Here is a 25,846-nt window from a genome sequence, read left to right on the forward strand (position 1 = left end):
TGTCATGGTACACAACAGTACAATCTAATTACACAAAATGATGATGATTATTGTTATTATTATGTTGTCACAAGTTAATTATTTAACTGACAAGCTCGTTTTCTTGTGATAAACGGTTGGTAGTATATATATTGTCACTGTGGGGGAAATGAAACAGAAATGCTGATTATGTCCCAAAGACGAGATCGGATGAAATTCTCGTCATTTTGTATTAAAATGCAGCCGCGTGTGCGCTGCTGTCAAAGCCACTGGGAGCAAGAGTAGTTTGTGAGCTGCTGGGGACACTAACGAGGTGAAATTACGATGACCTTGTTTGAAGCATCGTTTCAATTTAGCTGTGAGGTATTAATTTTCCGACTGGCATTGAAGGCATCAGCAGACAAAGCGTTTTCCTGAATCCCTTGAAGTCCATTGGAACCGGACTGCAGCCGGTTCACCCGTGATGGGCTCCGACTGAGGAAAACGTCCTTGTTTTCAGCAGCGCCAAGCAAAGGCCTGAAGCCCCTCTGCTGCTCCGTGGAAGCATTTATCAAAAATGTCCTGCACAGCTCCATGAGGCGTCCTCCCCCCTTTTTCCTCAGCATCATATTTTTAATGATTAGTCACACGTGATAAATTGCAGCCCTGCAGCTGGACGAAGACTATCGATCAAAACGTGAGTCTTTGGCATGAATTAAAAATGCAGCGGTTACTGCTCTTATTACTTCCAGCAGTATTTACTGAAGCAGCTGAAAGCCAGAGGAGGCGTGCTGGTCAGCCTTCCCCTCAAAACTCCCTTATTTAGTCAAGAAAAGAGAGGACGAGGAGAGGAAGAAAGGAGGGGACCGAGAGAGGAAAATCAATATGTAACTAAAGTTCATTGATGAATTCCTAATGTGTGCGCACCTTACATTATATTGGATAAACGACTGAAATAAATAAGGAGAACAAACTCCGGGCGTCACTTTGACACATCCATTAAAAGCTACATCTCCTTACAGCCGTGGCTAAACAGCTCCGCAGTAAATGAAACTGTCAGCAGAAACGGTGTTTTTCACACTGCCAGTTGTGTTAGACGTAGAAGCTGCAGGCAGCAGCAGGTTTTATGAAGTAACCAAGAGAAACGCAGAGAGATGGATGATGGGTTTTAAATCATGTATAATTTTACTGTCTTTGCATTCCCCATAAAAGACCCGGTGACACAGGAGACGAGCTCATCTGTGGGGAAATGAGCACATTATTTTAAAAAGGACTTGAACGCTAAATCTAACGAAGGCTTGTGTTACAGCCAGGAGGCTGTCAGGACAGCAACGCTCTTTGATGCAAACCGAAGGAAAAGGGAAACGAACAGCAGCATGTTTGTGGCTACACATCTCATTTGCTGCAGATATTTATCTGGAAGCTTCTGCGATTGTACTTACATCCTTTAGATGTTAAGTTTACTGAAGTGTGCAAGTAAAGCTGCTTAATTCTCTGGATTAGAATATTGGGATTACTCTCAGTGTATTAAACTACTATTATTATTATTATTATTAATAATAATAATAAAAAGCACATCAGCATAATTTGAATGTATGAAGGAAATCTGTCGGTGATCTCAGCCCTGAAATTGATCATAAATCAATCTTATAATCTTTTATCTTATAAACTTTTAATGGCACTTTTATTAACGTGGTGCTTTCCACGTCCCACAAAGCAACGAAGCATGTGCTGCTGCAACACTGCTTAAAACAGAAAAGGATTCCTCAAAGACAGACAGCTGACCTGCTGTCCATTTATTGACCAGCCCGTCAGCACTGCACTGTAAACATGGGAATATAACCCAGACTAGTAGCTGCTCAGTTCAGTCAGCTGCTACATATGCATACACAAACATACACATGAAACATGTTTTTATGCAGTAGAACTTGTTCATAGGATCTTTAATCTATAAATACACAGTAGAATGTACAGGCTGCAGAATATGTAAGAAATATACGATCAGCAGTAAGATCCAGTCATTTGGTGACTGAGCACTACAGAGCACTGTGTTTATCAGCAGGGACTTTTTCCACTCATCCATCCGTCCACCCAGAATCCTCCATCTATCACCCAGCTGGCTTTTAGCGAGGTGCTCCTTGGTGCTTTGGACTTCACACTGTTCTCTCTGCGGTGCGTTCGCAGACGCGTCCAACAGACTCGCTCAGCGCCGGGACAGATCGCCTCCTGCGGAGAAAGGAAACAGTGAGCCGGTGTCGCATCTTCACCGCTACTCCGTCAAAGAACTGAACACGTTCAGCAAACAGAAAACTGCTTCCTGTACAGGATGACAGGTTGAGACCCAGTGTGTGCAAAGACTTCTGGCTCAATTCTGAAATGAGCCTGATGAAACTGAACTCTGTTAAAACAGATGCAATGTAGATGCAGATGTGTAGAAATGATGTTATATGGATTCATAGGCACGCGTCTGTGCGTGTGTGTTATCAAAGATTGATCGCACCAACGGCCAAAGCCATCAGATGCAACGGGGATGGTGAAGCGGCGACGGACAAGGATGGAAAACGTAAGAAACACAAGATTAAGTCTTTGTTTTCTCCAAAATCCAACTTGCAGAAGAGCATGTCTCAGTCTATGTCTGTTCTGCCTGGGAAGAACTCCACGCTCACCGGCAGCCAATCATCTGGTCTGAATGTCGATTCCTCAGAGGGTAAAAAGAAGTTCAAGTTCATGATACATAAACGCTCAGGCAGCTCAGGCAGCAAGGATTCATCATCTGGTCGTGAAAAACAGGTTTCTGTAGAACAGAGTAATTTATGCATCAATGGCAGTCACGTATACTGTGAGGAGCCGCCATCTCGGACTTCTCGCATCAGCTCAAACTTCAGTCTAGCCAGTTCAGGTCATGGATCAATGGAGGATGTCCCTGAAAACTCTCCACCACCTGAGCAACAAAAGGCAGCGAGGCAGTGTTCACCTTGGGAAGAGGATGAGAAGGAGGAGGAAGACACTCCTGAAGTTGAAAACGTTAAAGCGAATGTGAGTGATTTAGAAAGGACTATAATAGAGGAGGAGACGAAAGAAGAGAAGGTTAAGAGGCAACAAGAGAGGCTTGAAAGTTTAGCTGAGGACAGAGAAAAACAAGAGGAAGAGGAGACAAGGAGTAAAGAAGAGGAAAATATTAGAAGTGAGGAAGAAAAGAGAAGACAAGAGCAAGAGGAAAGGGCTAGGATGGAAGAAGAGCGTGAAAGATTGGCAGAGGAAAAAAAACTACTACGGTGCCCCACAAAAATCCCAAAACGAAAGTATCGACAAATCTATTTACAACTATTTACACCAAACTTTTTATTTACAACAAAACACCAAACTATTTACAACACGGGGGAGATCACGACCATGATCAACTGACACACAGGGCTTAAATACATGGAGGGAGCAATCAGGGAATGGACAACAAGAGGGAAACACAGCTGGGGCAAATCAGAACTGACGAGACAGGGAAACGTAAACTGAACACACTAAGATAACACAGACTTTCAAAGTAAAGTAGGAAACACATAACAGTCACGCAAAAACAATACACTACCAACGCCAAAACGTAACAAATGTCCACGGAGGAGCAGCACTGGGGGTGGGGTTCTACGTCGTATGTGGCTCCATCCAATTAACTGAGGCAATCAGCCATGCTGATGAATGGATTACAGCATAATTGCTTCAGAGGTGGGACCCTTCATTAAATCATTTATGACGGGCAAAGGTGAGCATATGTTTGTGTGTGTAAATCTGCAGGAATGCTCGTGTCAGTGACCACACGCTTGTGGTTCAGCCTGGTGGTAATAAAAACAACTGTGACATGAAGGCTGAGTCTTTGAATTAGATATGTTCTTCCCATTTCCAGCCCTGTACTTTCATTCTTGGACTTTTGCTTTCTGATTGGCTGCTTGCTGCAAACAGAAGGTTAGAGCAGCACTTTCACTTTGGCTCTGTTTCTGTTTCTTTCCACAGCAGTGCATGCTCCTCACTGAACAAGAGTGAGGTGGTTTCTTAAAATGTACAATGTGCACACACACAGTGAGAGAGAAATAACAGCAGACCCGTCTAATAAGTGTTTTCATGTAAATAATAGTTTGTTTTGTGTTTTTTCCACAGACAAACACATTTTTCTACGCCACAGATTTAACACACAAGTATAAATGCTCTCTCAGATGAACTACCAAACACAACACATTGCACCGTTTCATTATTTATTTACCAAAAGCTGAGCCAAAAAACAAAGTCCACCCTCTCTAAAGCCTTCAAGAGGGTTAGAAGCAGCCAAGTGATCGAATGCACAGTCAGGTGAAAACATCAACAACTGTTGCTGCCCATCAATCTGGGAAGGTTCAAGCCCATTTCCAAACAATTTGAAGTCTTATTCTACAGTGTGAAAGACTATCCAGAAGTGGACGTCCCAGCAAATTCACTCCAAGGTCACAGCGTGCAATGCTCAGAGGAACTGCAGCAAACACAAGAGCTCATCAGAGTTAGCATGCTCAGCTTTAAAATTCACCACATTATAAAAAAAGGCTGAACAAGTACGACTTTTTTTGGAAGGAAAAAATAAGATGAAGGAATACAACAACGTCCTTTGGACAGACAACACCAAAGCAGAGATGTTTGACCATAAACCAGCATATCAGCACAAACAGCCCTAATCAGCTGTCAAGTGTAGCGATGATTTGGAGTTACAGCCATAGGTCCTGGGTTTCTAGCAGCAACACCTCTGTATACCAAAGTATTCTAGAGAACATGAAGCCGTCAGCCTGACACCTGAAGTGTGACTGAAACTGGGTCATACAACAAGACAAAGGTCCCAAGCACAGCTGCAAGTGTTCAACAGAACGGCTAAAAAAGAACAGGATCGAGGCGCTGCAACGGCCCAGTCACAGTCCAGACCTCAGCCTAATTGAAATGCTGTAGCAGGACCACAGGAGAAGTTTCTATAAATAAATGCATGCCTGCAAAGCTCAGTGAGCTGAAGCATGTAAGGAACAGTGGGCCAATGATGTGAGAGGCTGATAAACAAACAGCAAATGATTACAACAAAGTATTATTGCTGAAGGTGTTCTACAAGCGACTGAATCACGAGATCACCTCCCCTCCCCCGTAAGCTGGAGAGGAAAACATGGACGATTGACAGCTGTTCTGCTTTTAGAGCGATCGTCCCGATGCAGCCTTCTGCCTTGTTTTAATATTAGATACCAAGTCTGATGCTGAGAGGAGGCTAAAGGACAAATGGACACAGACGGTCGTCACAGAGAAACTGCAGCCCGGCTGATAACCTGAAGCCACAGACGGACGTCAGTGTTGTTGAAGACACTGATCATTAAGACACCAAGAATCAAACTACAGGATTGTTAAAGTTTCCACTGTGGGTGTGCCAAGTAACAAAATCTGTTATGTCATTCATGGAGGTAACACCTGCTCTCCACGTTAACAGGTTTCCACACCACTGATGATAGCAAAAGTGACATCACTGATAGAGGGTGTGTCCCAAACTCGCCATGAGCCTAAAGCTCCACCTAAAGACGAGTCTGATCCAGAAACGCAGGGGAGCTGCTTCAACTGTGACATCTTCACAGGCACCGAGTCTTTACTTTTCAAAGCTGCCTTGAGTTTGATTACAGAACAAGAACTCCTCAAGGACAAACTTGAAACTCTTAGTTGCATTCAAAGTAAATTATTTGCACTGAGCAGTAACTGCTGCTGGTTTCTGACATGCAGTAAGTTTGGTTGTAGACTTCAGACTGTTTAGATTCATCCAAGTCTGTTCGAATGAGTCCAATAAATATTTATAGACAGAAATCATCTCTGTGGCAGCGGGTGTGCTTTTAGCTCAGCTGTAGGGGGAGAGGTGGAGCTGAGCTCAGATAGCAGTGCCAGGTGGAGTTGATTGGCACAGCAGCCACTCTCCCGCCACAGAGGAGACCCCGCCCCCCGCCCCGCCCAGCACGCTACTCAATCATTCAAATTTAGTTCTTATTCGACTCTGATCAACAAATTTGTCGTGAATTGTGTCACTAAGATGAGTGATACGTTTAAGGCGTTCCTCAACCCTTATGCCATAGCAAAGGCCATATCGCCATGACAACCATGCTGGTCATTTATATGCTCAATTCTCTGGCAGTCATGAGATCCTAGTTCATAGCTTTCATTTCAAGTTTCTTTGCAGGATGAAGTCAGAGCGGAGAGGACGATGTTTTCTCGTAGTGACCCGGCTCAGCCTGATATTCTACCTGTTTCTTTCTCAGGCCTGGTTAAATTAGTCGACCTGATGAAACAACATTTTATTACCTGCTTCTTTTTAAAAATAGCTTTTCCTTTTTGGCACATTTTTAAGGACATATGACATCACTGCTATGCAGATGACATTCAGTTATAGATCTCCTCTAAGCCCTGCGTTGTTTTAAGCTGCAGGTCTTTTAAAACCTGGAAGGCTGACCACCTTGTTTAACTTCATGAGGAGGAAAGAGACGTCCTCCTTTGCACCCCTGACAGATTTCTGTGAACTCCTGGTCCCCATATTTCTGAACCTTGGGGCAGCTTTTGACTCACTTTGGATGATCAGGTTAAATCTCTGGTTCGATCTTGCTCTTTTATTCACTTAAGACACCAGGCCAACCTGAGCTCTGTTGTGTCCTGCTGTGAATTAGAAGCTTATTTCATCTCTTCTCAAAATAACCTCCTTCAAACAAAGTGTTCAAAATGCAACTGCAAAGTACTCGTGTCTCACTCACTTTAAGATTCTGGTTGTGACTGTTGGAGCAGCAGCAAACGTGTCCATGCAAACACCCTGCAGGTTCCTGAGGTCTAACGATCAGGTTCTGTGCTTCACACAAGGCTGAGAACTAAAGGAGACAGAGCTACTGGCCCTCCAGCTGTGTCTTCATTAGTTCTCCTTTGTAAGTTGATATCTTGAGCTGTATAAATAGAAATGTACTTATATGAAAAACTTGCTTTAACCTTTTAGGAGCTGCAGCCATCTTCATACATGCTCCCATATTTTCAAAGGCTCAAAAGTAATTGCACAATTAACTGCCAAGCAGTTCCAAGTGAGGCCTGATCTCTCCTCACTCTGTGACAAATTAGGCAGAGAGACCTGTTAGTGACTCTCGTGGCTGTATATAAGCAATAGGTCTAACATAAACCTATTTCCTCATTACATTATGGCAAGTTAAGTAGATGCTGCTTCCAGGATTGAGTTTGCATTTGGTGGCTGTGCTTGGGAGCTCACCATTACACTGAAAGCAACAACCCAGGTCTAATCAGAGAGATCGGAACATTTGGTACATTTTTATAAAGCAGGAATGCAGCAGTCAGCTCTGCAACACCCAAATTCCTGGAAGATCACAAAAGACAACTGAATTCTTCCCTTCATAATATCTATCTAAGAAGATGCATCATTGCTACAGTGTTCTGTCAAGACGCAACTTCATGAATGAAGTACAGACGCAAAACGCTGATAACGCCCGAGGACAGAAAGACCGGATAAGACTTTCCTAGAAAACATTGAAGAAAGCCTGCCAAGTTCTGGAAGTTTCTTTTAGGAATATGAACGTGTAGCAGAGAAGAGTCTGTCAAACACAGTGGAGTGTTATCACAGCCAGTGGAAGTGGGTCAAGGGTGTTTATTCATGACTAGGGGTTGATAGAAGTAGCAGGAGGAATTCTGAAGTATCGACAGCTTTACTTTCTGCTCACAGCGAATCAAAGGCTGCGAACTGGTAGGACAGAGCCTGGCAGTAAAGACACAGCAAAGCAACGGCTCCTGAAGGTAAAGACATTTTCTCGGACGGCCACAACAGCCTTTAGTGGGCAGAAAGACCCACAAAGACACAGCAACTAACAGTGGATCCAGTGAAGAAGAAAGTCCATCGGCTTTACGGTTCAAGCACTACATGACTGTAAAAGAGTTTCATTTAAGAATGAACAACAAGGGAAATTGTTTAAATCTTAAATGTAAGGAATTTTTTTCAAAAATCTCTTGAAATAAAGCTGAAAGTCTGTCATTTATTAAATCTTGATTGCTTCCACTGGTTGGTGGTGTTTACAGGAGACATCTGAAAATGACTGCATGACTGTCCTGATGTGTATAAGCCTGGATGATTGGATGAAACTCTGACTTGAGGAGGCCGGCGTGCACTCGTGCCTGTATGAAAAGTTTTGCATATATTTAAATCTCACACTGATATGAGAAATGGACATGCAAATCCATCAGCCCCATTACGCCTCACCTTGGCAGCTAGTGCACTCGCAGCTGTGTATGACTGGCAGGACAACCGGCTCGCTCTCTCCACTCTCACACTGCAGGCTGAGGAAGCGCACCGGGGTGTTCGGGTCCAGGCGGTAGCTGCAGCACTCACACACCGACTGGAGATACGGCTCCTACGTGGAGAGAGTAAAAAGAAGAGAGAGGGTAACTAAATGTTGGGGGCAGAAAGAGAAATAAGAGCCAAGAGGGTGACTTGGATACGATGAGGGCAAACTGAAATCAGAGCAGGGGACGGTTTTATGAGGAGATCAGGGAAATAATAGGAGGTAGAAAGTGAAACAATCAGAAAAGAAAGTTTAAATGAGGGGAAAGAGTAGGACAGATAAGGAAGGGCAGATGCCTCCCTCAAGTCTATGTGATGGAAGATTACAGTGTAAGAACTACAGCATATTAAGGACAAAAAATGAACTAATGCCTTTAAATGTTTCTGCATAAATAAGAGTAGCAAAGAAAAGCAAACCCAGTTAAACGTATGACCCGTGTGCTGAGGTGAGTCTCTTTCTGCTTCACTTCCTGTGAGCCCACAGACAGACGCACTAACATTTGACTTTGCTGCTGTCATTCAGTCCTCATCGCTCCATCAATAAAGGTGAGCTGTTGTGACGGCGATGAAAAGCCCAAATCTTGGCCCTACCATGGCCGTGTGTGACTGATGGGATGTGGTTCCAGTGCTGTAATGCATGTTTCTTTTCTCCACACATAACTCTTAGCATCTAAACCAAAGGTTTTCTTTAAGACATTTCCACAGAGCATTATTCACAGAGACCTCTGCCTCATCTGTGTGCTCTGCAAACAGCAGATGGGCAGCACAGCTTTTCTCCTTGTATCTCTGCCACGTGCATTCGCGAACATCAACATTTGACACTGTGAGGCAGGTCTAAGCTTAGCTTCTTATTTTGTAAACGCCTGCATCCCTGTTTGCTGCTGGGCTGATCTGTGGTGCTCGACCATGCTGAGGAGGCTAACAGCATTCTTTAATTTCCTTGCTTTGCAGACAGTCTGTCTGACTGTGAACGGGTTGAGTTCAAAGTCTTTACAGATGGTTTTGTACCCTCTGCCAGTCTCCTCAGCATCTACATCTATCGTCCTTCCTGAAACATGCTGTGAAGAACAGACTTTGACAGATCCCTGATCTTTACGTAAAACAGGGTGTCCATGGACTCCTGACTGAGGGCTTTAAAAAGAGCATTGATACTGATTACAAGTCAGATTTTTAGTTCTCCAACAGTTCCAAAGGAAGATCTCATTCAGCTGCTACATGCGCCACAATGTTTCTTCGTTGGATCCGTGCTTACTCTCCCTGTCATTTAATACACTGTGTTCATTATCGCCTAATCAGAATGAAGAAAGAGCTGAGCGATGCTAAGATGTCTGTGATACACAGAAACTGTTATCTCGTGGTTGATCTCTGCATAACAAGCCAGCGTAGTTATAACATGGCTTAATACTGTAAGCAATGTGAAATGTATAATAATAATAACAAGAGCAAGAAAGATATGTTTTGCTTCTTTACGTCTTTTTAAGGTGGCTTACATGACAAACTCAACTGATAACAAATAACAGAGTCAACAAAGATACATGCAAAAATCCTGAAATTTGAGAATAATCGAGCCTCGTTTGTAACTCAGTGAAAGAAGGTCGCCTTTGGAAGCTGTGTTCATGCATCCAATTAATGCAGACAAAGCCTGAAGGAGACTGTGGAAAAGTACAGAGGACGGTAGCAACGCATGATACATAAAAGGGGAAGGAGGTAAGAAAAGTTCCTCTGAAGAATAGTTATTAGTACTTCTCACACACTTTGAAAAGTCTACAGTGTGTGTGTGTGTGTGTGTGTGTGTGTGTGTGTGTGTGTGTGTGTGTGTGTGTGTGTGTGTGTGTGTGTGTGTCCGATAAGTCAGCCGGTGATGGGAAACTTGATCACTGTAATGAATTCCTGCTTCTTCCAGTCGTGCTAATCAATGAGACGGGGACTTCACAGGGTTGCCTAGTCATCGGTTACCATCCCCGGTTGCCACAGTAACGGGAGGTAATGACACATTTGGCCGAGCTGATGTTTATTTTTACTGATCTCCCAGCATGACTGACTCTATTTTTACAGTGGAGACGCATAGATGCCAAGGAAGAACAAAGTCACCATGGTGATGAGGTGATAAGCCGGCTGTCTTACAAGGATGAAAAAGACAGAAAACCAAGAATGAAAATCAAAGAAGAAGAAAAGATAGAATCCCTCTATCCCTGCACAAGATTCAACACATCCATCTACTGTATTTACACCCTGATACTTCACATATTATATCTTGTATTTCTGTTTGCCTGCCTTCAAGTCATCAACTGTATGTTTATCTTTAAGCACAGATGTCAAATGCTCAGCTCAGGATGCCATAATTAAAGACAATTCTCTCGCATCAGTAGAAAAAACAAAATAGAAAATGAGATGATCTCATTTGCTAAAGACGATACCCTGAATCATGATTTTATTAATAGTTTTTGGGATTTAAAGGGACTTAAAAGGCAGATGCATAAACTGTACATAAAAGATGGCAATAACTGGTTGCTCTTAAAAGTAAAGCCATTAACCTTAAACCCTCATGCTTTGTAATGGCCTCCAGGGGGTGATTCCCCTGGTTGATGAAAACATGGGAAGTAATGAAGTACAAATACTTTGTTACTGTATCCCAAAAGGCTGATTCTCTCAGCTGACTGCAGGTTTCCCCAACCTTATAAACAGTCTTCGATCAGTAGTTGTTGATCAATAGTCAATGCAATTTGCATATTAATACAATTATAAATGAATTGGGTTGCACAATGCACAAAGAGCAGCAGGTCAGCTGATCACAGCCTGTACACTAAGAAAATCTTCCCCCACCTTCTGAATCCACTTTAACCCCTGACTGTGCACATTTTCCTGTTTAGAGGAAAAGTCGCCCTCTGCAATGTAGCAACAGAAAACAGATTTATGTTTTTTATTTTGCACAAAAATAGAAATGTCCTCCAAAGAGCTACTCTTACTTTCTTACTTTGAGTACATTTCAGAGTCTCTACTTTTTTACTTTTACTTGAGTAAAGAAGTTGAATCAGTACTTCAACTTTTAGCTGAGTATTTTTTAAAAGAAGTATTTGTACTTCTACTTAAGTACAGAAAGTCTGTACTTTTGCGGAGTCTGGTTTGGTTTGCTTGGATTTCACTTGGATTGTTCTCTGTGTGAAAACAAACCGAACCACAGGCACAGTTTACAAACCGATCTGGAGCAAAGTAATCAAACTACAGGTGTGAAAACGCCCTAAGACATGCATCATACGGGGTCATCTGTGGATGCTAGCTGACCCCATGCAAACTAGTTATCCTGCACAGGAAGGGTGAATAAGAACACTCTTTACAAATATTGTCAGTCAGGAAAGTAAAGTTCAGAGGCTGTTTCAGCTGTTTCAGCTGTTTCATGAGTTTCGGCTGTTTCAGCTGTTTCAGGTGCTTCAGCTGTTTCAGGTGTTTCAGCTTTTTCAGCTGTTTCAGCTGTTTCATGAGTTTCGGCTGTTTCAGCTGTTTCAGGTGCTTCAGCTGTTTCAGGTGTTTCAGCTGTTTCAGCTTTTTCAGGTGTTTCAGCTGTTTCAGCTGTTTCAGGTGTTTCAGCTGTTTCAGCTTTTTCAGCTGTTTCGGCTGTTTCGGGTGTTTCGGCTGTTTCAGGTGTTTCAGGTGTTTCAGTTGTTTCAGGTGTTTCAGTTGTTTCGGCTGTTTCGGCTGTTTCAGGTGTTTCAGGTGTTTCATGTGTTTCAGCTGTTTCAGCTTTTTCAGCTGTTTCGGGTGTTTCGGGTGTTTCAGTTGTTTCGGCTGTTTCGGGTGTTTCGGGTGTTTCAGCTGTTTCAGGTGTTTCAGGTTTTTCGGCTGTTTCAGCTTTTTCAGCTGTTTCAGCTGTTTCGGGTGTTTCAGCTGTTTCAGCTGTTTCAGGTGCTTCAGCTGTTTCAGGTGTTTCAGCTTTTTCAGCTCTTTCAGGTGTTTCAGCTGTTTCGGGTGTTTCAGCTGTTTCAGCTGTTTCAGGTGCTTCAGCTCTTTCAGGTGTTTCAGCTGTTTCAGCTGTTTCAGCTGTTTCGGGTGTTTCAGCTGTTTCGGGTGTTTCAGCTGTTTCATGAGTTTCGGCTGTTTCAGCTGTTTCAGGTGCTTCAGCTGTTTCAGCTGTTTCAGCTTTTTCAGGTGTTTCAGCTGTTTCAGGTGTTTCAGCTGTTTCAGCTGTTTCATGTGTTTCAGCTGTTTCAGCTTTTTCAGCTTTTTCGGGTGTTTCGGGTGTTTCGGGTGTTTCAGGTGTTTCAGTTGTTTCGGGTGTTTCAGGTGTTTCAGTTGTTTCAGCTGTTTCAGCTGTTTCAGTTGTTTCGGCTGTTTCGGCTGTTTCAGGTGTTTCAGGTGTTTCATGTGTTTCAGCTGTTTCAGCTTTTTCAGCTGTTTCAGCTGTTTCGGGTGTTTCAGTTGTTTCGGCTGTTTCGGCTGTTTTGGGTGTTTCAGCTGTTTCAGGTGTTTCAGGTTTTTCGGCTGTTTCAGCTTTTTCAGCTGTTTCAGCTGTTTCGGGTGTTTCAGCTGTTTCAGCTGTTTCAGGTGCTTCAGCTGTTTCAGGTGTTTCAGCTTTTTCAGCTCTTTCAGGTGTTTCAGCTGTTTCGGGTGTTTCAGCTGTTTCAGCTGTTTCAGGTGCTTCAGCTCTTTCAGGTGTTTCAGCTGTTTCAGCTGTTTCAGCTGTTTCGGGTGTTTCAGCTGTTTCGGGTGTTTCAGCTGTTTCAGCTGTTTCATGAGTTTCGGCTGTTTCAGGTGCTTCAGCTGTTTCAGCTGTTTCAGCTTTTTCAGGTGTTTCAGGTGTTTCAGCTGTTTCATGTGTTTCATGTGTTTCAGCTGTTTCAGCTGTTTCAGCTTTTTCAGCTGTTTCGGGTGTTTCGGGTGTTTCAGGTGTTTCGGGTGTTTCAGGTGTTTCGGGTGTTTCAGGTGTTTCAGGTGTTTCGGCTTTTTCAGCTTTTTCAGGTGTTTCAGGTGTTTCAGGTGTTTCGGCTGTTTCAGCTGTTTCAGCTGTTTCGGGTGTTTCAGCTGTTTCAGGTGTTTCAGGTGTTTCAGCTGTTTCAGCTGTTTCAGGTGCTTCAGCTCTTTCAGGTGTTTCAGCTGTTTCAGCTGTTTCGGGTGTTTCAGCTGTTTCGGGTGTTTCAGCTGTTTCAGCTGTTTCGGGAGTCAGTGAAACAAAACCTGCTGAAATCAAATCGGGTGGCACTTGGGCTGAATGTGGTAGAAACTCCATGTCTGAGGCTTTGGAGTCTAGCAGTGTCAGAAAAACAGTGAGATTTGTGTGTGAGGATATAAAGAAGTCACAAGACGGCGAAGATATTGTACCAAGAAGGGAAAAAAAGAGTTTGGAAGTCTGCAGGAGAGTGAGAGAGACACCAGGACTAAACACTAAAGACGCTGTGAAGTTTGGGTGTCACCTCTGCCCGGCTAAAAACTCCATCCACTTAGAATGGTTTAAAATGGCATCTTTGATGACTTGATGATAATGACTCAACACGAATGAGTGCACATCCTATGTTTTACAATTTGCAAAATAAATCACCGAAAAGCCTTTTTACAAAAGACCTTTTGAGTGTTAGTCCCTTTTGTCTTAGTATGCTACCAGTTACTACTTCTCAAAATTGTCTGCAGGTGTTCAGAGAGTAACATCCCGTGTGTGCGTGCATGTGTGTGGCTGTACCTCCAGGATGACATCAGTCCTGGACAGGCAGCGTCCCCTGCAGAAGCTGACCTCCACATTGTCAAGTCGACAGTCTCCCTTGGTGATGTTGCGGACCTGCACATAGCGATGACACTCTTGCACAGGCTCACCTTGTGCAAACGCAGAGAGGAAAAGAGATACACTTAGGACAGAGCAAAGGAGGGGAGCATATAATAAACCAGAAGCACTACTTTATAGACGATATTGTCTTTGCATTTGCATGAAATAACGGCAAAAAATGACAAAAAGGAGGAGACAGAGCAGAAAGCTCATTGCAGAAGGCAGGGTGACATTGCCGTGAAATTTCCTCCACTGGGACAGAGATTAAAGCCCCAGTGTAGGTTAAGTAATGTAATCTCCCACTAATTGGGGGCTGAGGCACTTCCCTTGTAGCCTCCTCTAAACTGAACTGAAGAACATTCAAATCCATTTAAGTGGTCTGGAAGCCATGATATTGGAACGAATGACTTGCTCGGGAATAGATTGTTTTGCAAAAAGCAGCGTTTTAATCGCTCCTTTTGTTTCGCATTATCATACGTGGGAAAGCCTTACTCTGTGGATCCGCTGATAGTTTTACTAATATTATGGAATCTGATGGTCAGAAGTTTGGGAGTAAGGTCCAAGAATGTTGACTGATGGTATTTGGGACGCGTTTTTGTGCCATGTGTATGCAGTACCAACCTGGAAACTGCTTTCTACACACGGGGCAGCAGCTGCCTGGTTCTTCCACCTTCACCTCCCCCTGAGAGAATCATGCAAACAGAATCATGCAACATTGGATGGCTTATATTTGTCATGTCTAAGAGTGTTTCATTGACAAGTTAGAGCAGGCATTTCATCAAAAGTGCGAGTACACATATGCATGTGCATATCCACAAAAACATTAGCACAAGCTAACTGAGCATCAACCCCGTATGAAAGTGAAGGGTGACTCTTAATTTACATCTTCTGGTATCTTCAAATTCATAATGCTTTCATAATAGCTGTCTAATAACCGTTTAAGGTTAAGGGCAGGCCCAGCTTAATTGAATTATGTGAGAAACAACTAATTCATAGTCTGAGTCTGAGGTAATGTAACTCCTGCAAACATGAGAGTAGCTTCACCCAGAGCACATGTAACAGTCCTGAAAGGGTCTGGTGAAGGTCGAGAACCTTCACCCGACCTACCTACCGGTTTGGTGGTGCGTCAGTGATGGTCTGGTGCCGATCTGGGAGGAGACCCCCCAGGACACCATCCCGGAGCATGCATGCAAATATGTGTGGGCCAAACAATCACCCAGTGTGATGCCCTGTTGTTCCTAATAAGTTGTCCACTCCATACCAGTATAGAAACCCAGCATGATTTTCCCCCCCATTGAGATCTGATGTGTTTTCAAAACGTTCATTAATGTTTTTGAGCACGAGCACCAATAACTCATCATTACTATAACTGGGCCCTCAAACCAACATCAGGCTTCAAAACACAGAAACCAGTGGCATGAGTTTGAATGTGTCCGTTCTTTGTATGCAGTCTGTGGTTCTCACACAGCACAAAGTGAAATTCAAACGACAAACAAGTACCAAGAGTTTCATGGCCACTTGAGGCTGGTTCCAAAAGTGAGTTTGTCTTTGTAGACCCGTGTTTAAATGTCTAACGTCAGAAAAATAAACATATATACCACATGGAACATTTTACAGTTTATCTAGAGATAGTTCTGCCCTACATAAAAACTGTGAAGAGATGAAACTCAAGGTGTAATTACATGAACCCACTGGGAGGGTCTTTTTACCAAACGAGTGATGCAGAGAGAAGGATGAGGAGGGAGAAAATGACATAGAGCCAGGCAGGCAGAATGGAAAAGGGACAGGAATAAGAAAATGACACATGAAGACCAAAAATAGCACATGAAAGAAACTGTGACGTAAGGACACACAGGACACAGAGGGAATAAAGAGAAACCCAGAACAGAGAAAAGCAAGGTGTCCTGTGATGTCCCTGCCTGAGAATAGCTGCTGTTAGCATGCAGAGTCACACACAGACCCATCTATAGCATCACTCTAGTGCGACACACACACACACACACACACACACACACACACACACACACACACACACACACACACACACACACACCTCTTGACTGTTCACCTCAAGGAGTGTTCCTTCCACTCAGCACTGCTGCCAGCCTTCCCTCAGGGCTCCCCCAGGGATGAAGGAGCCTACTCACTTAAAAGGGTGAGAGGTCATGAAGACGACTATTTTAAGTTGTGTGTGTGCGTGTGCGTGTGCGTCACAGGGGATGGAAACAGGTAGGAATGGGTATTCCTGTTTATTTCAGGGAAAATGATCTGAGCATCAAAGCGTGTTGTTTACAGGCTGTTGGGGGAATCGTAGCGCCTTTAATTGGTGTAAACGATCAGCGTTTGAGAGGAAGGCATCCTAACAGCTTTGACATTATAACAAAGCCCTCAATACATTACCTTAAAAAGATAGATGCGCTCCCAGCAGAGCCACGTGCAGATTTCAATTTTAAACAGTGACATGTTTAACTGTAAGCTCGTAAACAGCAAAGCACACTGTCAGCCTGCCAGCAGAGGGAACGCAGGGCATTAAACGACCTTTCCATATTGTTTTGGATAAGGAGCGCTTTCACTGAGCCATCACGTGGTCAGCAGTTACACAACCGAGCCCCTCCAGAGACAGAGTGCACTACACTAAAGAACTGCTGCACCACAGGTGGAGCACTGGGAGGACCGTCGACTTTGTGGAGCTTGCTGTGCAATCAGCCTCTCTCTTCAGGTTGTGGTTGTCAGCTGAATTTATTTTTACACTGGCCTTTACACAGCGCTGCTGTGCTAAAGATATAATTCAGCACAGTGTGTCAAGGATGAGACAGCTAACTTTCTACTGCAGCTCATCTGAACTTCTCCACAGTGGTGAGACGATTTAAAGTGTCTGTTCAGCCCAAATTACACACAGAATATCTTCTCTTATGATAATTTCTTTTACGATCATTATCTTCATGTTTGCAGGTGGTCAGTGAAAAACACACTGGCCTGGACTGGGATGGAGATCTGTCCAGTAGCTCCGCTCTTATTTCAATACTGTTTGATAATATGCTACTACACTGTACATTAACCTTTATTATTAAGTATTTTTGATTTTGAATTGGCTTTGGACTCTCTGCTCATTCTTTCACATTTATGAAATATTCATAAATGAGTTCTGTATTCTCGGGTGAGAAGTTCAGCCATCCGGGAGGGGCTCAGAGTAGAGCCGCTGCTCCTCCACATCGAAAGGAGCCAGCTGAGGTGAGTTGGGCATCTGACAAGGATGCCTCCTGGGTGCCTCGTGGGTGAGGTTTTCCAGGCATGTCCTACCGGGAGGAGGCTCCGGGGCAGACCCAGGACACGCTGGAGAGATTATATCTCTCGGCTGGCCTGGGAACGCCTTGGTGTTCCCCAACAAGCGGGAAGAGGTGGCTGGGGAGGGGGAGGTGTGGACTTCTCTGCTTAGGCTGCTGCCCCCACGACCCGGCCCCAGATAAGCGGAAGAAGATGGATGGATGGATGGATGGATGGATGGATGGATGGATGGATGGATGAATGGATGGATGGATGGATGGATGGATGGATGGATGGATGGATGAATGGATGAATAGATGGATGGATGGATGGATGGATGGATGGATGGATGGATGGATGGATGGATGGATATTCTCTGGTGCACCTGAGTTGGTATCTTGATCTGAGATTTTGAGTTTAGTGCTGTGTGGGTCTACAGTCTGCCACACACCCACACTTTATGACCACATTATATTTGTTTATAATTTCGAATAAACTTCTGCAAAACTAACGACACTTTCCATGGTTGCTTTTAGAGTTAGCAAATGTTAGCACAATGTTATGCAAGTTAACACAAAAACCTATCTATGCGAAGATGCCAAACTGTCTTAGTAGTTAGTAGGTGTGTAGACTGAGGCAGACTGAGGTGTGCAATGAAGAGCAGCAGTTGGCAGAACACCACCCATAAACCTCAGGAATGAAAAGCAGTGGGAAAAAACACTTTAAACAGAGAGAGGTAGAAACGTGTGATGTTCAGTTCTTTTCTTGCTTTGATGTGTGATAGATGCGGCGTTATTGAAGGAGCACCATCACACTTTCCGCTTTCTGAACAATACAGAACTCAGGCAGGTTGTAATTTGGGAATGTTCGGTCATTCCCTGATAGGATAATGACTCATCAATCCAGTCAGGCCAGAAGCAGTTAATGTGACGACAAAAGTAATATTACTGAACCGGAAATGTCTCTCGCCCTGCAGTTTTAGAAGCTGACACCTTCTCCTGCTGCGTTGGAACAGAAATCCTTCCACAAGATGTAAGAGACCGTCTGCTTGGACCGTTTTGCTGCTGTGTCTTTATCTGCACTTTGCACAAAGCCTGACTTCTTTTCTTCACTAAGGGATATTTTTATTATCATGCAGAATTCCATCCATATATTCTTTTCCCTACTTTTATCTTTTCCTTTGTGCTCTCTAATTCATCCCGGCAGACACGACCAGCGTGGGGGCTTCTGGACACGTTCACGTTTTTACAATGAAACAAACACGATGACAAGAATGAACTAAATAAGAAGAAAGGGTGAAAATTAGCAAGAAGAAACAATGAAAAATTAAGTTTACAAGAAAAAGAACGTGATGCGATGCCTCCACAGACCAATGTTACAGGGAGGCACTGAATCCACCTCCACGTGATACCAAAAGTTCCACCTGCCTCAGGAATACAAACATGAATTAATATTTGATACAATTTTATATAATTCATCTGCTCTGGGGTGTACAGCATGAATGCTGTGTGTGACTAACACTGGGAGTCAGACCATCAGCAGCACAGCCATACAGTTACCTAAAGCAGGGGAAATCTGTTTGATGCATAATGTTATTAAGTTATCCAAAGTGTAATCTAAACTCCAGTTTACATGAAGTCAGAGACAGGACATCAAACGCGTATAATAAACTGCTAAAGATGAGGTAGCTCTGCACACCTGTATGCAGGGACTAGCACATTTCATCGACTCCTTTTTCCTGCCTGAGATTGTTTTTCCCATATTTCCCATATGTGCTTTGACCTATCACCATCAGAGTGCATAACCCACCCACCCTAAAAACCAAAACAACCTCAAACAGGATTAACAACTCTAAATCACTTGTCCATTACAATTGCCAGAAATTTTAAGTCCTCCAATGTATCAATCAATTCTTTTTCATCATCTAATATAAGACAATATTAACCTGAAATAATCTGAAACTAAATAATCAAGAAGCTGAAAACGTTTTGGTCTTCCATTTATACAAGATTAGAGCTAATCTAGTTCAGCTAGTTAGTGAAGGCACAGAGTATAAATCAACAAAACTATATTACGCTTAAATAAGTAGCCAGTGTCTCACTGGAGGTAGAAGGCTATGGTGAAGACAAAAGGGCAGGCTCGTGGGAGGACGGGAGAGTCAGGTATTGATCCGTTTCAGCCAACATCCCACACATTCTTCAGCGGCAGAGCATTTTGTGCCTCACTCAGACTAATTTAGATGTTTGCAACCTCCAGAGATGTTAGGTGAATTGTAGCACCCCGGGTAGCCGTGGCAGTTGACTGCACTGATGTGTTCGTCTGAGAGACTAATTATGCCTCTGTACGTCAATCTTCCTCTCAGATTAGCCGTGTTTGCACTGGGACTGCAAATGCACGTTTTAGGTACATGTTTGTCAGCAGCTACCGTGTAGAAAATGGTTCCTCCTCATGTGCATGTTATTTCTGGGGACCAATGTTTCTGTCAAACACCTTAGAACACCTTCAAAACTTTAAGACACATCAGAACTCGAAAAAGCTGGACGTCAGCACTGACATGAACCCGCTAATGTGTTAGAAATGCAAAGATTTCACGTCATTTGTGGGAATTGATGAGTATCAGTCTACAGAGGGCTACATTACAAAAACCCTGAATATGAACTTTAATGAAATTTCATTGACATAATAGAAAATGGTGCTCTGTAGTTTCTATGGCCCACACAAGCTTACACGCATGCCTGACAACACCTGACAACGCTCAGGAGATATCCTCGCAGATCTGGACCAGGCCACGAGCTCAGTCTGAGGTGTCCTACTGGAGTGAGGGTCAGGTAAGCATGGGGCCAGTCAAGGGTATCAATTGCTTCATGTTTTAGGAAATGCCCCCATACATCTCACCAGGCCCACCAGGAAGAACCCAGGATCCACTGCACTGGCGTAGGGTGTCATTCCCACATAGCAGACAGGTCCGACCCGGATCTGGTGTCAAGCCGACACTGCTGGCTGACTTCTGGCATGGTAAGTGGTATGTCATCCAGATGTGGGCCAGGCCTGGTGTAGATGGCACTGTTTATGTTCCTATTTTCCTATTTTAGTTAGAAGACCCAGATGCCATGTTGCAATACTATACTGCTATGGTAGCTAATGTTTCAAATGCAGGTTTGACAGGTTTGTGAGTGTACACTTTATCTAAAACCTAGCGACGGTTTAACATGTTTCCCACTGGGTGGCTGCAGCTCAGGAGGTAGAGCAGGTCACCTACTGATTGGGTGAATGCGGCTTGTTGTATAGAGCACTTTGAGTAATCCGCGAGAGTAGAAAAGCGCTATATAAGAATCAGTGCATTCACTGTCTGAACAGAGTTTCGTCATGTTACTTTTGCACTATTATGTTCCAGCACATGTTATTACATGGCTTGATTAAGGTACACATTAGGCTGACATCTGGGGCCAGAGCTGAGACGGTTCTGGGCCAGCAGTGTGTCTGCAACTGGCCTTGTGCTGGCCCATGTGTGGGCCACATCTGGCCAACCTGATCTGGGCCACCAAAGGGCCGTCATTCTTTGCAGTATGTGGCCCATGTGTAAGCACACTGTGTGGGCCTGATCAGGGCCGTACCAAGTTTGCTATCTAGGTAATGGGTCCATAATGTCAGTCAGCATACTGTTGCCTAGCCTGTGGAGCTCTGTGTGCCCCTCCAGCAATATGCCTCCGCTCCAAACTAACGTCCAGTTACAGGCAGCTTCTCCAGACCCTTTCACGTGGCCTGTGAAGTCAGGTCACCCTCATGAAGTCTGTTTTTAATTGTATGGTCAGAGACGGTGACCTGCTGGAGGTCATTTTGTAGCTCTGGCTGCTCATCATGTTCCTCTTTACATGAGCAGATTCCTGCTGATGGGTTAACCCTGGGTGAGCTGTACTACCTGTGCAACCTCTGTGGGGTCCAGGTTTCCCTCATGCTACCAGCAGTGACACTGACCCTAGCCGAGCACAAAACTAGTGAAAAAACAGTCAGAAAAAAAAAGAAGGTAAAACATGTGAGTGGCCTCCACCTGCAAAGCCTCCTGTTTGGGGCAATCTCACTGTTGCTTTTCTAATGCAGCTGTTGTTAATTTCTGCTACTTAACTGACCACATCAGCATCCCCTGACTTCTCTGATTAAACAGTCTGTATCTGTGTGTACATAAAGTAAAGTGAATCATCAAACCCATGTTGTTTCAGAGTGTAAGTGTCTGTGTCTCACCTCATCACAGTACAGTGGAGGGCACCTCAGCCGGCACAGTTTCCTCCCGTTCACACAGCTGCATGACAGACAGTCCTCCTCCCACTCTGATCCAGCCTGGCTCACACACACACACACACGCAATATCCATATTTATACACCAGACGCTGTAATTGGGTTGATGCCTCAACAGCCCATTACCCTGCATGCACACTGGCATGAGTGCAGGTTTGATGAAAGTGCAACTGGAGCAATTTCTTCAGCGAATCCACCCAAACTGTTGTGGATTTGAGCTGATTGTGGCACACAGCGATGCTATAATTATAACAGCGCATTATACAGACATGCCTCACGTGTATGTGTTGCATATAGGAATAAAGTGGCTTTGCAGCTCACACTGAGCCATTTGGTAGAGTCATGGGGTGGCTGATTAGAAAACCACAGAGGGTCTTTATATGGACATGACTCAAGTAGCTGACAGAAAGAGAGAGACAGAGTAGGCAGGCAGACGGACCGAGACGGGAGAATAACGGAAAAGCTGGGGCGGACAGAAGGAGAGAAAGAAAGAGGAAGAGGAGGATGCAAGGAGAAAATGAAAAACTGTGTGAGGAGAAGGCGAGACAGAGAAAAGAAAGAGAAAGACCTCAGAAAGAAAGAAGAGCAGCCCTGACCTCTTGTCAGGGTAAGATTAATTGTTATAATCCTCCAATACCCACTCCTTCATAAATAATTCCTGGCAGGCTTGCCCAGTTGCCGTCCGAGCGCTGGCTTTAACAGCACTTCCTACATAATTGATGAGGGCTGAGGGCTGAAGGGGCACAGTGGCTTAATGTGTCCTGTTAAGCTTGTCACTCATCTTCTAATAGGCCCTTCTTTATGAGTAAATAACACAATGGGATTGAATGGGATGGCATGTAAACACTACAGCAACGGTACGGAGGCGGGAACAATGGCTACAAGATGCCAAGTTTGCTGGGCAGCAGATGTCACTTTCCTTTTCGTGCGCACGCGCCGACATACCTCCCGCAGGACGCCCCGGTCACGGCAAGGGCAGAGGGCAGGGATGACGCACGCGCCCTCTGGGTTTCGGTAAAGCCCCTCCTGACACACGCAGCCTTCAGCAGAGTGGCTGCAGTTGACAGGAGAGGAGGAATAAATGTCCTGGCAGCTCCTCTCACACAGCAGGATCCCCTCTGATGTCGTCCTCCTCCACTGCTCCCCATCAGGACACGCTGGAGGAGAGGAGAGAAGATGGATGATACGATGGGAAGATGATAGGGTGGAGTGGAAAGCATTTAATGATGAATCAGGAAGGAGAAAGGAACAATGGGGATCCAAAGAGGGGTAAGTGTTTAAAGGATGCAGTGATAATGACGAGTTTACTCGATCATGCATCATCAGTAAAACATCAACTGTCTCCCTTCCTCTCACTCACCACAGTCAGGGGCGATGCAGGCTGTTGTGCGGAGGTTAGGGCCTTCACACGGAGCCCCTCCATACTGGTTGGGCTCCAGAACAAATCTGATGGAGCTCTGCTGTCCTGCACCACAGCTGGCTGAACAAGGGCTCCACTGGGACCATGTGGACCACTGGCAGTCCACTAGAAGGACATAAGAGGGTGGGACATTCAGTCTTAGCACTGGTTTTAATGTACATTTATCTGCAGCAGGAAACAGGAGGAAACTGTCACCTGACCACTTCAATGTACCCAGGAAATTATAAACATTTCCTGAAGACGTGATCATGGAGAGGGCACTCAGACAACGGTAACTGCAGACTAAAATGTCCACAACCACAACAACTAGTAGCCTCAACAGCAGTCGCCTCCAGGAGCTTTATACTGTAAGGTGACCCTACAATCATACATACAGAGAAAACCCAACAATCATATGACCCCCTATGAGCAGCACTTTGGTGACAGTGGGAAGGAAAAACTCCCTTTTAACAGAAAGAAACCTCCGGCACACCCAGGGTCAGGGAGGGGCGGGGCCATCTGCTGCGACCGGTGGGTTGAGAGAAAGAAGATAAAGGATAAAACAGGATAAAAGACTAATGAAAAGATAAAGAAATAATAGTAAAATGTCTCCTTCACAGCTTTTGTTGCGTCTGCTGTAACCATCAGAGTCTAAGTGTGTGCATATTTACAGGAAACGTTCTATTAGGTCAGTGAAAGCATTTAAAATCTTTTAGACTGAAATAAAAGTTCATCTGAATGAACTTCATCATAGATTTGTTTGTTTTTATTGCATTTCCAAAATGCATAAAACAGTGGAAACATCAAAGTTTCTGCTGACGGAGCCATTTGTCAACAGCTGCACCTGACAGGAAGTGATGCTGAACTAAGCAACACAGTACAACGCCCACTCAGGTTGTGTCCTATGTTTCCTTTATGCTTCATCGTGGTTTGGTAGGGAGGGAAAAGCAGCACAGACCTGTTTCATTTCTTGCTTTTAAAAGTGTCCAAAGGTCCAGTAGGTGGGTACTGGTGGGTTTGATTCTTTCTGTTTATTGGTCGTGATAGCATTTCACTCACCACCTCCTCTCCTGCAGCGCTGCCAAAACCTCTGAAAACAACATAAAACACTAAGCTGCTTTCTGCCTAACTTACTCATTTTGAATCAAATGTATGGCACCTTTCAGACATTTGTACTTCATGCACTGATGTGACATGTGCGGTAAAACCTTTCTGTGCTAACTTGACCGGGTTTCCTCAGAATGTTGATGAGTCCTGTTTGACTTTCTACAAGCCGATAAATTACAGCTGTAATATTCTATTCACAGCATAACATTATACTTTTTGTAATGATTTTTCCATGCTCTTGTTGGCCAACAATCACATGAGCTGCTTCTTTTTGCTCTTCATGGGCCCAATCAGGCAACATATGCTTATTACTGTTAATAAAGTGCGACAGCACTCCTACAAACATTAGTGCTCATTTTTCTCACAGTTCTTGCCAGACTTTGGTTTTCCTAAACACCCAAACTGAAGTTGTGCGTGAAGCTGTTATCATGATCAATATTCTATATGTAGCAAAATAACACCTATGGTGAAAAAGGAACTCCCTACAACCAACAGCACAACTGTTGTCTAAGAAGATATTCACAGATACTTCTCTAACCTCTAGTTTAAGAAAGTATCGCAAGGGCCAGTAAAGTAATGTCTGGACAGATGTGTGAGAAGAAACTGCAACTAAAATGTGCAGTAATGTGATTGAAATGCGATCCTCTTTTATTCCACATTAGGATTAATGATACGGTGAGATGGAGAAACAAGCCAAGTTCAAACTGTGATCTGCTCTGGAAGCAAAACCAAAGCTCACATCGTGAAATTGTACGTTTATGACACAAAATCCCAGTAATGGCCTGTGTGGACTCTGATTGACGAGACTGTAGCTCAGTTATTTGAGCCAACTGTTGCAGCAGCAGCTGTCCCAACTATAGATAGGTTGACATTTTTATCACGACCCTGCCAGTTCAACCGAAGATTGTTGTTGCTGACCGTCGCTTTCATTGCTGAAAGAGAGAGAGGTCCTATGAGGTTCAGGAAATGCAGCTGTGACGAAGCATCACTCACCCTCACAGGGCTCTGAGGTGCAGTTGAACATCCCACCTTGGCACAAGCTGGAAGGAGCGTAAAAAAGTCAAGTGAGTAAAATTAGATGAAAGAAAAGTCGAAGTGAACACGAGGCTGAACCAGCCACACACAGTTGCCTACCAGACTACTGTGAGGGTACGAATTATACATATAATCTTCTATTTCATCCTTTTTTAATATAATTACACATCCACAGCAGTTCAGAGCTGGAACACACAAGAAGCTTAAAAAGCGGTACAATACAGGACCTTGTGTCGAGCACAGAGGAAGATGAAAGCTGCTACTACAGCCTCCGTTTTCTTTTAATTAAAGCAAAAATAGACAGTTGGATAAAATCGACCTGACTCGGGCAGAAATGATGTTCATGAACAAGGTACCAGTCATTTAACTGACTTTATTTATGGTGTGTCTCTTTATTCTGAAGAAATACTGAAGAAAACGTAGCAAATGTAACGTTAATTGCTACAATTAAATGTCTTGGATCAAAATGAAACACAATGAATAAAACATACATTTCTTTGGGTTGGAATATTGTTAGAAACATTAGAAAAAAGATCAAATCATCGGTCGAGTCATTTTTAAACTGTGCAGCGTGGATGCACTGCTTCTTCCACAGTGCTGTTTTACTCTACTCGAGCACTCTGCATCGTTTAATCTCCCATCTGTGCACTTTTCACTGTGTCTGAGTGCTTTCTGTCTAAAATTCACACAA

The 25,846-nt window shown here is 43.9% G+C and overlaps 1 protein-coding gene across 1 annotated transcript in view; it reads right to left on the minus strand.

Moving 5' to 3' along the window:
• Nucleotides 1-1,591: 1,591 nt before the first annotated feature.
• The window catches only part of LOC120716540 (SCO-spondin-like), a gene marked incomplete at its 5' end in the record, with an annotated part of 42,210 nt that continues 17,955 nt past the window's right edge, over nt 1,592-25,846 (minus strand). The window contains 8 exon segments of the mRNA XM_040004060.1: nt 1,592-2,184; nt 8,228-8,378; nt 13,977-14,107; nt 14,679-14,739; nt 21,561-21,656; nt 22,560-22,771; nt 22,975-23,139; nt 25,114-25,160. Coding sequence (XP_039859994.1) covers nt 2,162-2,184; nt 8,228-8,378; nt 13,977-14,107; nt 14,679-14,739; nt 21,561-21,656; nt 22,560-22,771; nt 22,975-23,139; nt 25,114-25,160 — 886 coding nt within the window.

Source organism: Simochromis diagramma, unplaced genomic scaffold (genome assembly GCF_900408965.1).
Source record: "Simochromis diagramma unplaced genomic scaffold, fSimDia1.1 OVJJ01000474.1, whole genome shotgun sequence".
NCBI classification, from domain to species: domain Eukaryota; kingdom Metazoa; phylum Chordata; class Actinopteri; order Cichliformes; family Cichlidae; genus Simochromis; species Simochromis diagramma.